General features: G+C 41.3%; 1 protein-coding gene across 3 annotated transcripts in view; it reads left to right on the forward strand.

Moving 5' to 3' along the window:
* Nucleotides 1-16196, forward strand: part of USP54 (ubiquitin specific peptidase 54) — a 104499-nt gene that overhangs the window by 83756 nt on the left and 4547 nt on the right. For all 3 annotated transcript variants that reach the window (XM_030486119.1, XM_030486120.1, XM_030486121.1), the window contains exons 13-20: nt 10-390; nt 1780-2014; nt 2884-3023; nt 4105-4278; nt 7378-7497; nt 8674-8866; nt 11956-13412; nt 15801-15919. In XM_030486119.1, the coding sequence (XP_030341979.1) occupies nt 10-390; nt 1780-2014; nt 2884-3023; nt 4105-4278; nt 7378-7497; nt 8674-8866; nt 11956-13412; nt 15801-15919 (2819 nt within the window). The remainder of the gene's footprint in view (nt 1-9; nt 391-1779; nt 2015-2883; nt 3024-4104; nt 4279-7377; nt 7498-8673; nt 8867-11955; nt 13413-15800; nt 15920-16196) is intronic.

Below are 16196 nucleotides of genomic sequence, written 5' to 3' on the forward strand. Positions count from 1 at the left end.
AAACTGCAGGAGAAACCTTGAAGGAGAAACAAGCCCCCAGAACTGCCTCCAAACCATCCAGCAGCACCAGCAGGCTGAGGGAATTTAAAGAGACAGTGAGCAATATGATCCACAGCAGACCACAGCAGATTTCTCAAACCATCCAGAATTCCCCTCGTGGAGGGAGTAGTGTGGATCAGACAGAAACACGACCCTCAAAAAGCCTATTTGCACACTGTCGAGACTGGGAAGTGGAGAGTACCAGTAGTGAGTCTAAATCCAGTTCATCTAGCAGGTACCGGCCAACCTGGAGACCCAAAAGAGAGTCTCTGAATATAGACAGCATCTTCAGTAAAGACAAGAGGAAGCATTGTGGCTACACTCAGCTTAGCCCCTTCTCTGAAGAAGCAGGTAAGAATTTGAGAAAAAAAGATTTATTTCAGAAGGTGTGGAATTTGTAATACTCCACTATCCCATTTGGTTTAAATAAAGTAGGGAAATGAAATTTTGAATGTGGCATTTAGGTCAGTGATGAGTCGTGTCCTTGAAGGCTAATTTCTATGTGGGTATTTGTGCTTCATACATGATAATTGTTTGCTAAATTTCACATGTAAGGAAATAATAAGAGAAACATTACTGCCTGTGCTGCTTAAATGGATGCAAGGCTAGACTGTTAAGTATCTGGAAGTTCATCCCTTGGAATGGACTTTTGTATTGGTCTCTTGTTTTCTCTAGTTCATCATGGTCTTTTTGCATGATGACTCAGACTGTGGTACTACAAGTACCTCGCATGTCATTTCTGAATTCTCATTGTGAGGATAAGGGTTTGGCAGCCAGTGATGATTTTTATGGGCCATTTTACGCTTGTACATAGAGACTTTGTGCTTAGGTTTGCTGGTTTTAAAGGTAGTGAAATCTGTGGTAGAACAGCTTTGGGTATCTTTTGTTGCCTTAGCCCCTACTTTCCTTTCTTCAGTCTGCAAATGAATATAATGGTTATTTTGCTCCCTATCATTAGAAGGGTACTCCTGAAACTGTAAAGGATGTGGAGAATAGATGTGTTCCAGTTCCTGGTTTTGATGCTGCTGTGCTCCCCTCTCAGAGTGCTTGAAGGGCAGTTTGTGGATGAGAAGGAAGAGGTTTGTGTGACTGGCAGCAGAGTTGTGGTTAGTGAGGATGCTGCTGCAGATATTTGTGAGCCTGGAGAGAGGGAGGGACAGATGATACCAAGCAGAAGGAGCTAAAGGTTGAAAAGAATTGGGAAGCAAAAGGAAATATGTATAGGGAAGGTGAAGGGAGAAGAGCACAGTTCCAGGGAAGGAAGCAGAGAGAGCAAACAAGAGGCAAGTAGGAAGACAGTGAAATCAGTAAGGAAGAATTAAAAAAAAAATCCTGTCCATGGCAAAATAATGTAAAAAGTGCAGCGTCTGACATAGCTATGACAGAGTATGATAAAAAATATAAACTGGAAATGCAGTTGGGTATGCTGTAAAATGATCTTGCAATAATACAAATAGTTATGGGGAGGAAAATATTTTCTTTCCAGACTTCATTGTTACCTGGGAGAGGAATACGGTAAGTATGGGAGAGATTAAAAAATTAATTTGTTGAATAGATTATTGCTTAATGTTACTAGGAATGCTGTAAAAGTATTGGGGGTTTTTCTGCTTAATATTGCTAGTTTTACACTTAAGACAGAGCTTTTGGTTTTAAGCATGGTTGAGAAGCTAACGTGTATATATAGGTGATTTGCTGATACTGAAGTTTGGTTCTTCTACCAACCTGTATTCGTCTTGACAGGTAAAGAGCTTATTGAGAGTGAGGTGAAGGAACACGCTGTTCAAGAAATAAGATCAAGCCAGTCAAATGTCAGATACAAGCGTGGTATGCTAGGTCGGGGCACCCAGCATCATATGGTCGATCAGCAGCCTCATCTAATACAGAGGATGGAGTCTGGCTATGAAAGCAGTGAGCGCAACAGCAACAGCCCTGTTAGTCTGGACTTGCCCTTGTCTGAAAGCTCAAGTACCCACAGGTAGATTTCAAGAAACTTCATTTTTTGAGTGATTGAAGTCTTGATTTGGTTTTTGTAGTTACATAATGGTATGGAACGTTTCTTTAAAAATGCAAAACAGCACTGCTAGCTTGTAATACAGGTTTATTGGGGTAGGGAGAAAATAGAAGTGAAATAGGAATCTGAGGGAGTTTGATTCCTTTTCTTGTCAGTATATTAGCTATATATGATAACTTACTGCTAGTGAGAAAGAAATGGGGTTTATTAAATGAGAAATGTTGACTAAAATTATGCTTCTAAGTAGTCATACCGTTAGTCTGTGGTTCAGAAATTCAACTAAAATACCAAACTTCATGCTTGTCATTTGAAATTTTGTTCAAAGGACAAGTGTGGACCTTTTTGTTTCAGTTAAACTATTGCTTGAGAGAAGCCTTGTAGAAAACGAGAAATCAATATTCTTGTATAGAAATCTTCGTCATCTTCAGTTTGAGAGGTTCATTGAAGTCTTACAAGACACTTGCAATATTTATATGCAAAAATAAATAGGCAGCATAGTGTGCTTCTCTCCTTGGCTCAGGAAGCTTCAGGCATTCACAAACTGAGACTGTTTATGGCCGGAATAGTAGATTTTCAGCTGTAGAAATTTGTTGAGGACTGCTATCAGACCACAGTTTTAATATGCGTTGCATACTGTCATGGAGGAGAACAGAATTATTGTTCTCCCCCTTGTTAACTTTCTCTTTCCCTGTTTCTCTGAAGATTTTCTGATGGTAGGCTTTCTTAAATTAAAATGCAAGTAAATATTTATGTGATGCTAAAAAAGAAAAGATAGATACAGTTTCTCCTGCAGAGATTGGTAAAATGATAAACTAATTTTTCTCTTCTTGGAGGGATGTTCATACAAAGCGAGCAGGTGGCTTGGTTCCTGCCTGGCGTAATATCCCAAAGTCTCATAGTAGCAGCATCCTGGAAGTGGAGTCTACTTCATCAATTGGTAGCTGGGCACACAGCCCACACACTGTTGGAAATGGTAAGATACACTTCCCTGGTAACAGTGGTTTTGCAAGGTAAATTGTATTGGATGTTTATTTTCACAGTGAAATTATGAGGAAAGGGAGAAGAAACATTGAGGATCATAACACGGTTTTACAAGATATAACTTAGAAGATTTACCAAAGGGGTTTGCAAAAAAGCATTTTTGGAATATTCTTTTGATCATGTTGCTCTAGCGTCTTTTTGAGTGTTGATGTAACTGATAAAGTAAAACTATTTTTCCTATTCTTCCCCATACCTCAGTATGCTGCCATCAGTGGAAAATACCTTCCCAAGCATAACTCATAACAACTTAGGAGGATGGACAAGTCCTGAAGAAAAATCTCATAATGAGAATGGATATTTACAATATCAGGCTGAGGCTGAGCTTTTCTTGCAGATATGCATTCCAATTATGTATCGTTCTGAGCAAGTACCTTATTCCAGAGAATGTCTGGGGAAGGGAAAGGGGGGCAGAGAGTAGATGCTTTCTGAATACAGGTCATAATTGAAGCGAGAATGATGACTGATTTCTGCTTGTTGACTACGATATTGATGTGCTTTATTTTCTTCCCATTTTCATCTGCTTGTGCAGTTAGATGAAAAGCTTTTCAATTGGAATCCATTTTACTTAGTAAAGCTAATGATCTGGCTAATTTGACATAGCATTATTTACAAATTATAAGCACAGTAAGAAAGTTGAAGATTTCAGCATCAGTTTAGGGTTATCTCTTACAGTGATTCTCTCTGTTCCATTAGCTGTTTCTTGGATCAGGGAATCCAGGGATGGGCTGTGCTGCAGGGGACCTTGAAGCAATACCACAATGTTTCTGCCAGTCACTGACACAGAGAAGGCAGTTGGAAACCAAATGGCTTAGGCAGGGTTTTAAAAGTAAAATTTAACAAAGTAAAATTTGCAATCTGAAATTCTGTGGTCTTTGCTTGATCAGTCTGTTATTTTCTAGAGTTAATTGTATTCTTCATTAATATTTCTTTGCCTTTTAAGCGTTATTAAAGAGTATCTTTAAGAGATTTTACTATCAAAAAAGTTTTTCTTTCTTTTTTTTTTGGGGGGGAAGGTGGGGAGATGTTTGGCCCCTTAAAGAGTGAACTGGACGAATTGCAAGAGGAGGTGGCAAGGAGAGCACGTGAACAAGAACTACGCAGAAAAAGAGAAAAGGAAATGGAGGCAGCAATGGGCTTTAATCCCCGCCCCAGCAGGTTCATGGATCTAGATGAACTGCAGAATCAGGGTAACTTTTTGAATGCAGTATATTTTGCAAGACTGTAGTGCTGGAATTTTTTAAACCTTTGAACTTAGTTTCCTGTTGTAAGTCTCTCTCTTTTTCTCTCCCCCTCCATTACAATTTTGTACCTTCAGTTAGCGAAAGACCATCAATTTCAAACCTGTAGGATGCAAAAAAACTGTTTGGTATTTTGACAAAATGCTTTCTTAAATGAGACAAAGATGCAGAGGTGGTTTTAGTATAGTTGCACCTTTCCATTGTTATGGCGATATGCGCCATTACTAGAATTGATACTTAGATTTAGCTGTAAGGCTTCAATCAACATCTTGGAATGAGCAAGGCTGTTGGTACCTTTCAGACATCTTGGGTCCACATGCAGCATAGCTTGTTCACTTAGGCCGTTGTTTTGTTTCTGGTAAAACCACTGCCGTAAGCAATTCTCCTTGTTCCTGCTCTTGTACTTCCCGCTCTTTCTCCCTGCCCAGCTGTGCAGCCACAGCACAGGCATGAGAACAAGTACCATGGCAGGCTTAAACTGGATCTAATTGAAAGTCTGAGCTGGGTTCAGATTACATATGTTTTCTAAGGAAAAAGAAATGGGGGGGGGGGAAGCGAAATACTAAGTTTGATTGTCTTTTCCATGACTCCTCATGTTTCTGGCAGGGGATTGCAGCAGAAGTTTTAACTGGAAGGATAGAGCTGCAGCAGAGGAAACTTTGTGACAGGATTCACATGTAGCACCTTTGTTTTAGCCTTAAATCTCCATCAGCCAGTAAGGGGAGTCAGAGAGAAGGGGGATGAAGTGCATCGACCCAGTCAAGAGTGAAGCCTGGTAGAGCATTTAACTGAGGAGGGGGGGTTGCTAGTAGGTCAGCAGAGCCAAGCAAAGTGTAGTGAACGAACTACTTCCACAAATGCATGCATGACTGGGGCAAACCCACTGTGGCCTCCTGCGTTACCAAGCCTCCAGGCATCCCATACTGCTTGCTTAGACCTGTTGTAAGTAAGAGTTGAGATGCTGGTTTGCTGCTACAGGAGAGAGAGGAAGGAGAGGGGCACCCCACAGCAATGCCAGCTCGGCACGGTACAGCCAGTGCTCTGTAGCCTACAGCCATGCCAACTGCTCAGCAGCCAGGGTGTTACTGTGCCAATGACCACTGAAAAATACAATCTCTATGAGGGTGTCTAACCGTGGGAATGTTCTCAGAATTTTTGCTGACCATCAGTGAGCCACTTAGTTGTCGTTTACAGTCCTGCTGTGACCTGCCAGTAACCAGGTGGAAAATTCTGATGTACCAAAGTAGATGGATATCTTTTTTTACGACTACTTTTGTAACATGAATGCTAATGATGTAAAAATTGAAAAGTTAACCTCTGTTATTGAGTGTGAAGATGTTGTCTTCTCTGCTTCTGCCTGAAAGAAAATAGCATGTTGTCCAAGATATTACCCCTCTGTGATCTCTTGTTTTATTAGTTGGTAGAAGCAAAAATTGCTTAGATTTTCCTTGTTAAAAAGAAAGTAAACTAGGCTAATGTTTAATCAAAAAAGACTTCAGTAGGCTGTTTGAGGAGTTCACAGGCATCGACTTGAGATCTGGGAAAGTTTTTGTTTATTCCTTGTAAGTCTTTCCCCACCCCAGTCAGAGATGTAATAATAGCTTAACATTAGCAGACTGCTTGACTGCCTGGAAGGCTTGCTTGTGCGCGTTACTCCGGAACACTTGTGACTCATTTTCCCCCCAAGTAAACTGCTAAATTCATGCTAAGAAAGCTAACTTTAATATGCTGGCTTTGATTACAAGCCTCAGTAGCCTTGATTTTGAAACTGAATGTGCTGCTTGATTAACTCACTGCTCTAACAACTCTCACTTCTCTCTGCAGTACTTGCCCTTCATGCGAGTTCTTTGTGGTTTATGGTATAAGAAAGTTTGCATTTGCACCTGTGCATTAGGGTGTTGGGGAGCAGGCCAGGCGATAGCATGTGTTCGGCAAGTTGAGAAAACAGTTTATTGTTGGCTGATAATGATACTCATGTTCTCTACCACAGTGACAGAGACATGTCATTAAAAAAACCCAACACACACACACATAAAAAAAAACCAAACAAAAAAAACCCCCACAAAAGCCCCCCACCAAATAAATAAACCCCCAAAAAACCCCAAACACAAACACACCCCCACCCCTAAACTAAGCAAAAATTTTCTGTTTTCTCCTACCTCATTTGAATGTATACATTTTAGTGCATAACTTGCATAATGCCTTATAGGTTACACCAGATTGTTTGGGTGTTTCCTCCTCTCAGAATTGGATGTTCTGATGCCAGGACACTGTTTCTTTTGTGTCCGAGGATAATTTATCCTTCTGTCCAACACTGTTTTCTAAATCGTTGCATAAAGAATTCTTGACAACTGTCTCTTCTCGGCTTCTTCCACCTGTGTTTTTCCTTCTAAAGCTGCAAGATCATTGGGTTTTCATATTCCATATGTCTGTCTCAGCAGTTGAGTGTATTGTGCATTGAACTTATGTTTGTAGAATTATTTTCTGCGGACATTTAAACTCGCCCTCAAGTCTGAGTTTTGTTTCCCAGATGTCTCAGTTGTTTCAGTTTGTTTCCTTTTTGTATGGAAGTAATTTGATATCTGAAGAAGAGACAGATGATTTTTGGCAGGAGACTTAACATACAAGGAAAGCCCTGACCTGCTAGATTTCGTTTACTGATATATTTTGGTTTAGATTTAATTCTAAATTTAGAATTAATTCTAAATTAATTCCTACTTGACAGAAGTCATCAGAACTGACTCTGATACGTCTGTACCATCTTTTGTACTGATTTAGGCTGTTGAAAATAATAAATCGTTACAACTCAAGTAAACAAAATTTAAGGGAGAAAAAGTGGTTCACGTTGTTTTACTGTGTAGCTGTCAAGCATATCAGCGTGCTCCAGTTGTACTTCCTGCTTAGGGAAAGTTAGGTGGTGTGATCTGGGATATGTGCAGCCGCTGCAAGACTCCACTTGTGGAAGAATGTGGCAGTCACGAATGGGATGAGGGTAAGTGAGGGGTCTGCAATGAATGAAACCAAAATGAAGGGTGCTGCCCATTGCAGGGAGGAATGATGGCTTTGAGAAGTCGATGCAGGAGGCAGACTCAATCTTTGAAGAGTCGCTGAATCAGGAGCAGAAGGGGGATTGTGCTGCAGCTTTGGCTCTCTGTAACGAAGCTATATGTAAGTAACTCTAACCACCTGAGCTATTGTGCTTTTGACAGTTTACTAATATATAAAAAAGTCTGAAACATTGAATCATGTTAAATGGTCAGGTAGTAATACGGGAATCCAGGTGGTCTTTAGGAATGTGCAGGGAGACACAATCTTTCCTTTTTGAAAGCATTCCCTTTTGGGGATTTTAGTCCTATTCCTCTTCATCTCTGTTTTTCTCATGTTTGCATCTGGTTTTGTTGTTCTCTCTAGCGCTATGGCAGTAGCAGCACTGGGGTGCTGATGTGCCTCTTTTGGTACTAAATGGTGCGTTTCAGCAAGCACCTACTAGGGAGCTCCCCCTGCCACTTGGTCCTCAGTTAACAATTTTTCCCATCCTCAGGCCAATTGACAAAGGGCATTAAGCTTCTCTGTTTCTCCTGGAGGGTGTAGCATAGGAAGAAAATGGTAGCCCACTCATGAGTCCTGTGGATTAACAGAAATGAGCTATGCAGTATCTGACTTTCATGAAGAAAAAAGCATTAGGACATTGAGTGCTTAAATGCATTGTGACCTTTGAGAATGTGTGCTATATGATTTCATTTTATTTTCAGTCTTTTTCCATTATGACTGGCTGGCTGTCTCACCCCGTGCTCCCCTCTGTCTGTATAGAATGGCTGCAGACAGAGTGGGTAGCTACTGTGCATCTGCATTTAGAAATCGGCTTTTATGGACTGCAGAGTAAGGGGCACAGCATACAGCTGTTGTGATAGCTCTATTAGCTTCCATTCCAGCAAGGTATATGCTGAATTTCAAATCCCAGCTGGGTATTCCTGCTAATAAAAGGAGTCCCACGTGTGGAGAATATAAGAGAAGGGTAGATGACAGAATGAAGCATCAATCCGGTAAGGTTGGAAAGAGCCTGTGTGAAGGGGTTGAGAAGTTGGGCTAAAACATGAATTTTTTATTATTTTTTTTTTTTTTACTTTATTTTGGTTTAGTTTCAATTAACGTGTTTGGACACCTGGCTAAGCTGAATGTGCATTAATGGAAACGATAGCATCCTTGTGAACACTTGTGGCAGTATTTGCATGGTCCATGTTTTATGTTCTTGCTGCATCTTTTTTCTTTTTGTTTTTCTTTTTCTTTTTCAATTTTATTCCTTTTTTCTGTTTGTTTTCTGCTATGTTTTCTTTTGCATTTTAGCTAAACTAAGACTTGCCATGCATGATGCCAGCGCTAGCACTCACAGCAGAGCCCTAGTCGATAAGAAGCTGCAAATCAGTATCCGAAAAGCCCGGAGCCTCCAGGATCGCATGCAGCACCAACAGCCATCGCAGCCGCTGCCGCCGCCAAGCTGCCACCCACCACAGGGCGGCACCATGGCCCAGTCTACAAGGTAGTCCAAGTATATCACCTAGACCCAGATCTGAGCTGCATCTATGAGCAGCGCAGCCTGGAAAGAAACAGCAAACTACATATGTATTACCCTGGATAGTCCAAATCCTAGTGTTACTCCCTATTTCTTTCTTCTTTAGGTTAAATCCTATTATAAGATGGTCAGCTATTCCCCCCCCCCCCCCCTTTTTTTTTCCCTACAGTCTTTATGGAGTAGTTCAATGTGCATGTGTTCAAAATGTGATCTGTGACAGAACTGTAGCAGTTGGTGCCTGGCAGCATTGATGTTTTATGCACCAAGCGAAAGAATGCAATAGACAATAACCTGGCCAAAAAGGGGTTGTGTGTTAGGATGAAATACGCAACTGTTTATAATTAGGAGCAGTTTCAGGACTCAATAAAGAGTGTGCTACAGTAAAAATCTTGCTATAATTGCTTTTATGTTGGGATCTGCAACCAGTGTGGTTTAGTGCTCCGTAGTTTGAAATGACAAGTACACCGATCTTTTCTTTCTAGTCTTCTTCTCTAGTGGTGCACTGGTACAACTCTTGGATCCAGATCCTGATCCTGTCACCTTGACTGCTCTCCCTGATGCCGTATCATTCTTCATTTTCTCTCTGTGCTTCCCAGCATCCTGTATCCTGGCTTAGCAGCCTCTTCAGTGTCTCTTCATGATTCTTTCTTCCATATTGACTTTAACTATAGCATAATTAACTTTCTGCTATAACTGATCCTTTCTTCCTGCCCTCTTTAACATGCAGCTTAATCCTGCTTTCTTCCCATGCCATTCCCTCCTAGCACTAGATCATCCCTATCCAATTTCTAGGCTGTTTCTTGAACTGTTACTTTTCTTCCCTCTACCCTTTCTTAACATGTTGTATTATTAGAAACTTAGATGATATTTCAGATGAGAATCCCTTTTCTTTTCCCTTTTTTAGAATGCCACATACAGCTATATAGCAAAACACAGTTAATTTGCACACCTACTAGGCTATAGTTCATAATGTTCTTTTCTTTTCCTGCAGTAGCTGAATTATATGTAATGAGGGCTGATCTTTTTGTCAGTCAGAGGTCCATTATATCCTCTTTTACAGGAGAAATGCAGAGCCCCAGATATGCATTTTGGCAGATTCTAAGAAAATGAAAGAAAGGAACTTTCTCCTCATTTTGTTAATGCTGAACTTGCTCACTGCTGCTATGTGAAAAGAACATTACTTTTGCAAAAAGTTGTATCCAACCAAATGTTAATATTGCAGGCAATAAAAGGAATCTGTTCATAGTGAGAGTTCTATACTCTTGCTTTGATATAAATAACATTGTAGATATTGCTTACAGGAAAGGTCATTCTGCTACATGTATCAACCAGGTCTTCTTATGATACGCTGGAGGGAAGGGATGCCATCCAGAGGGACCTTGACACGCTTGTGAGGTGGGCCGATGCCAACCTTATGAAGTTTAACCAAGCCAAGTGCAAGGTCCTACACCTGGGTCGGGGCAACCCCAGGCACTGCTACAGGCTGGGCAGAGAAGAGATTCAGAGCAGCCCTGCAGAAAAGGACTTGGGGGTGTTGGTTGACGAAAAGCTTAACATGAGCCGGCAGTGTGCACTTGCAGCCCAGAAAGCCAACCGTATCCTGGGCTGCATCAAAAGAAGCGTGACCAGCAGGTCGAAGGAGGTGATCCTGCCCCTCCACTCTGCTCTTGTGAGACCCCACTTGGAGTACTGCGTACAGTTCTGGTGTCCTCAACATAAAAAGGACATGGAGCTGTTGGAGCGAGTCCAGAGGAGGGCCACGAGGATGATAAGAGGGCTGGAGCACCTCCCATATGAAGACAGGCTGAGGAAGTTGGGGCTGTTCAGCCTGGAGAAGAGAAGGCTGCGTGGTGACCTCATAGCAGCCTTCCAGTATCTGAAGGGGGTCTATAAGGATGCTGGGGAGGGACTCTTCCTTAGGGACTGTAGTGGTAGGACAAGGGGTAATGGGTTCAAACTTAAACAGAGGAAGTTTAGATTAGATATAAGGAAGAAGTTCTTTACAGTGAGGGTGGTGAAGCACTGGAATGGGTTGCCCAGGGAGGTTGTGGATGCTTCATCCCTGGCAGTGTTCAAGGCCAGGTTGGACAGAGCCTTGAGCCACATGGTTTAGGGCAAGGTGTCCCTGCCCATGGCAGGGGGGTTGGAACTAGATGATCTTAAGGTCCTTTCCAACCCTTACGATTCTATGATTCTATGATTCTATGATTCTATGATAATTTCATTCTGTGCATCTCAAGGAGGAAACAAGGCAGTGATGTTACATTTTTCTGAAGTTCTCTGTTGGAGATGTTTGTAGCCTGTCATTTCTCATCAGCACATGGACTTGCTACCGTTTTGTCTGTCTGCAAATTAAAATGCTAACTAAATGCAGAAGAACGCCAAGGCCATGGTTGACCCAAGAATATAGTTGTTTTGCACTGGTACATAAAAGAATACAAATTGTTTTTTATAAGTAGACTTAGAATACAAATTCTTACAAAATAATAGTTACATATTTAGCTTGCACTTTATTTTATGTTTTGGATAAATACCTCAAAGATGGTATGAAATAAATTTCAACCTGTTCCTTCCATTTGTCATATCATTCTTCATGAAGTTACCTGGAGAGAGAGAGAGGACCTTACGGAAATAGTCTGTTCATGTTCAGATCATGAACGTGTCCAGTGTATTTTTAAAAATATCTAAGATGTGAATGTTGAAAACATTTGTTTTATTTTATATAAATGTTATTTTTACTATTCTTACAGTTATACCTACCCACATGCTCAGACTGCTGGTTAAAGTGCCTAGGGTGCTGTACAATACATAGAGCCTAACTGGAGCAAAATACTCTTAATAATATGAAATGGATTAGTAGATCAGTTATAGTAGGAAAATCAGGGTTAGAAGCCAGGGCCTAACATGTATGTATCTACTAAATTAATGCAAAGTCTTCATCAGAATACAGTTAGCAAAGTGTGTTGAGGCAAGTGTCACCTAGTACACATTCTTTACCCTAGGAATAAACGTAAGCAATGACTACTGCTAATCATTTACCCTTCTGTGTGTTTTAGTGAACAGACTGGCCCACTCCAAGTACTGCTGAGCCAGGAGGTACCACTGGAACCCAACAAAGAAGTGGAATTTGGGTCCAGTTCTTTCTTCCACCCACCTGCTTCCTGCCATGAATTGCACTCATCATTATATCCAGAGTCTTCCTCCTTGCCCCTTTGTGAAAGCAATCCATCCAACAGGATCTCTCCAAACTTCCAGTCTGCTTCTGCTGATTTTCATGACCAAGTTCCCTCTTTTCCCTATAGGCAAGGGTTGTCAGAGAGGTCTGCAAGAACTGAGAATGATGCCCACCATAGTGTGGAATTTGCTGACACCACAGCCACAGGGCCAAAAGACTATAGGGAATGCTGCAGAAGCAGCAAGTTAGAAGAGGTTCATAACGTAATGCCTATTCTCACACCTCAGTACAAATCCAAGGCTAACACAGTAAACTCTGGGTCTTTGCCTACACTGTTTCCCTGTCCACATCCACCACAACCAGCATCTCCTGAAAAGGACAGCCAGCACAGCCCCTGTTCCAAACTTGCAAGCTCTCCAGTGCAGCCCAGCATTGATCATTCAGGGGCCTACTATGCAGTGACCCCTGCAATTTCATCCCCTACACAGCAGTGCTCCTTGGATCCTTTGCAGAAAACAAATAAGTACTCCAGAGCAAACAGCCATGAGATTTTATTACCCTCACAGGATGAATATGGCACAGGAGAAGGTTGTAAATCTGAGGCTTTTAGTACAAAGGGACATGTTCGCTCCTTGGCAGAGCAGTTTCAGAAAATGCATGCAGTCTCCCAGAGAAAAGGTACTCATGAAAAAGGCTGGATTGCTGCAGTGTGTCAGGATGAGAAGTCTCCAAAGTTACCACAAAAATCTTTCATCAGCCCTTCATCCTCTGGTCACAGACAGCTAATCCATCAAAACCAAGAAAACAAAAACCAGTCTTCTGAAAAATTACACTCAACTGTGGATATTAGGGATGTGGTAGTTTCTTTGGAGGGTTTTAGTGCCCAGCATGTTGCTTCTAAGAGTATTTGTTCTCACAGTGAAGAGCTATGTAGAAGAGGTGGACAGAATATAGCAGACCCTGCACCCTACCTGGAAAGGCACTGTCATGATGGAGGAATGAAGCAGGTGGATGATGGAGCTACTAGTAGCATGGTTGCCTCTATGCCTGTGGACCGTTGGGTGAATAATGTTACTAGGTATTACAGTTCTCAGAAGGCTAATAAGAATACTGAATGGCTTCCTGTACCTGGGAGGAGTCCACCTCTTTCTGATCAGAGGGCAGTTGGAGATGACTTGAGCAGGATCCCAGTACATCTGCATCCACAGTGGAATCAAGACACAGAACAGGAGCTCTCAGAACTGGAATCCCTCTATCAGACTAGTCTGCAGGCATCTCAGGCCACTAGGCCTTTCTTGGGAAGACAGGACAGTGCTAGGTATCCATTTGACCAATCAGGTAAGAATGATGCAGCTGTTTTTCTTGGTTGACCTGCCTATCTACTCCCAATATAGGTGAAGATATGTTTTCCAGTCAATATAGTTAAATGGGTATGAATTTGTGCACAGATGCAGAAAGGTTCAGGTTGTGGATTCTGAAAACATTCTAATGATACAGGTAGAGAAGCAGTGTGATAGCAGTGCCTGCAGAGGCTGCAGCGTAGCTGTTGATCTTGGCAAATGGAGAGCAACATCTGTCAAGAGTGACATAGAAATAATTGATCCTGTTTTCAAGCAGGGAACTAGCTGCTTAGGTCAAGCTGATGAACTTTGCTGTTTTAAAGTCCTACATCACCTCTGGAATTTATTAAATGATTTCTGTGTCTGAAGTTAATGTTCCCCACATTTGTGAATTTGAACTGATTGTATTGTATTTGAGAACTTAATCTGTACCTGATTGAGGGGAGTAACTTTTAAAAGTGTTTCCAGATCTATGAGAGTTGAGCTTATGTTTTGCTAAGAGCTACCTGCTTTAAGTTCTGGAAAATGACTTGTGAAAGCAGCACTGGGGGTACAGGATCTGCACAAAGTTCCTTGCGACATCGTGGATTAGTTGGTGCCGAAAGAAAATGAACAGATTCTGTTACTGTTGGTGAGAATACCCAACTGTTGCTGGAGGCATTCAGTTAGAGTCTGATGATAGCAGTCCAGTTCCACTTAAGCTGATCTAATCTCCTGCCTGAGATAGGGCAACCTTGATTCTCTGCTTAGCACATGTGAACCAAATTTCTTTATAATCCATGTCATAGCTTTAGAGCTACAAATCTTCTGCTTTAAATACAAAGCAGCCTGAAACTTCATGGGTACCAAAATGAAAGAGAGATATACATACACGTATGTATGTGTGTGTGAACTATATTGCAATACATACCCAAGATAGGTTTTCCCCTGCTTTGCACCCATGGAAGTGGATCCTCCATCATTCCTGACAATACCAAGCCTGGCTGTGACTAGAGCAAATGACTGCAGTAAACTCTTGAACAGGTTTTTATTCAACAGCTCGAGTTTTCTTTGAAAGTCTCTTGTCTTGCAGTCCACTGGCAGACCAGTTGCCACATCTGAAGGTGGCCATTTCCCATTTGTTGTCCTTTAGTTTTCTTTCAGAATTAGGCAAGATCTGACCTCGCAACCTTGCAAATGCATTCTTGCATGGGCTCGAATCAGGTCTTATGTGTTCCTACTTAACTTACTGATTTTGGAAGCTCTTTCTGGAAATCTTAACAGGATAAAGCCCAATTGCTTTAGTGTTATCTGAAGCTTCAGACTTCTGTTATTATATGTCCTGTTTCTTATACTGACACTTTTCTTGCCTATTTTCTCACTACATATATGAGGGATACGAGATACTGGTACTCTTCTAAAGTGAAGTTTGTGTTTGAGATCTTTACTTCTAGTTTGCTGTCACTTTCAGATGTTTCTTTCTAAGTTCTGCAAATTCTCTATAAAGCAAAAAGTGAACTAGTGCATCTACTGTGCTGAACTGGATAAAAATCACCTGAGTGGGTCTAGACAGCGCTTTCTCACTTCTAGCTTCGATTATGTATTCATTTGCAAATACTGTTTCAGCTTTTGGCCCCATATTAACTGGTTTTGTTAGATCTTTGCATTCAGAATAATGGTGAAAATGCCTCCGTTTCATTACTGGAGCTTTACAACAGAGATTAAAGCAAAGTCCTGATCCTCCAAATGCACCACCTCAATGCAGAAAATGTGTTGTTACCTGCACATCTGCTTTCTTCCTTTATAGAAAGATTCCCTGTGAGGGAATTAATTAGGCCATTAATCTGCCAGTCTATTCTATGAGAAATTTTAGGATTATGAAATGTAGTTGGGATCTCACTGAAGTGAAGGAACTGTAGCAATCCTAGTTAAAAATATCAATTTTAACTGTTTAAGCAGCACAGCAAATGGCTGACAAACTGTAGCATGAGTGGGAACCAGCAGGCGAATGTGTGGGGAACTTAAAGCTGATGAGTCTTGTTTATCCCAAGTAACTTTAGAAAACTTACTCCCAGTAGCTGATTTTCTGTCCCTTTAGGCCCTCTAAACTATTTCATCTCTGTATCAAACAAGTGCTGATATGCAGTTAAATCATTTAAATCTTAAACAGGTCAATTAACTCTCCCCAGAAGCCTGCAAAAGGGCAAGTAAAGCAGATGTAAGTTTCCTGATAGACTATCTGCCCTTGAAATGTTGGGAGTTAGCTTATGTATTACTGTTCAGAGGATCTCTGCTTCTCGTTCTGTGTGTATAGTCTGTATTTGCTGGAGTCAGACCTAAGACTGTCAGAAATGCACCGTAACATGCAGTCAAGTGTTGAATTTAACCACAGCATTTTCCTTCCCAGTCTCTGCGAACCTGAATGTGAGGAAGCTGCATGCTACAGCTGGCATGGGTTTCTCGAAAACCCCAACAGCAGAGATCGAGCGCAGTCTGTCTGGATCCGCTGTCTCTTCTGTTTCCAAGGTGATATGTTGTTACTTAGAATGTGCTAGAGGGGCAAGGGCTTGTCCTGTGCAAGTGAAAAAATTTACAATGGAAAAACTGGAATATATTACGAAAAGGGTACCGGGGTCATTGATACTAATGTTAGAGAGAATTTTAAGTGCAGTGTAGCTTAGGATTAATTAGGTAAAAATGAGTGACTCATGCTACATGCAGCTTGCATGCAGTCACATTACCCAGGTTCTGACTTTGAGGAACAAATCCCTGAAAACTTTGAGAAACTTTAAATAACTGGCAG

Source organism: Strigops habroptila, chromosome 5, assembly GCF_004027225.2.
Source record: "Strigops habroptila isolate Jane chromosome 5, bStrHab1.2.pri, whole genome shotgun sequence".
Classification (NCBI taxonomy): domain Eukaryota; kingdom Metazoa; phylum Chordata; class Aves; order Psittaciformes; family Psittacidae; genus Strigops; species Strigops habroptila.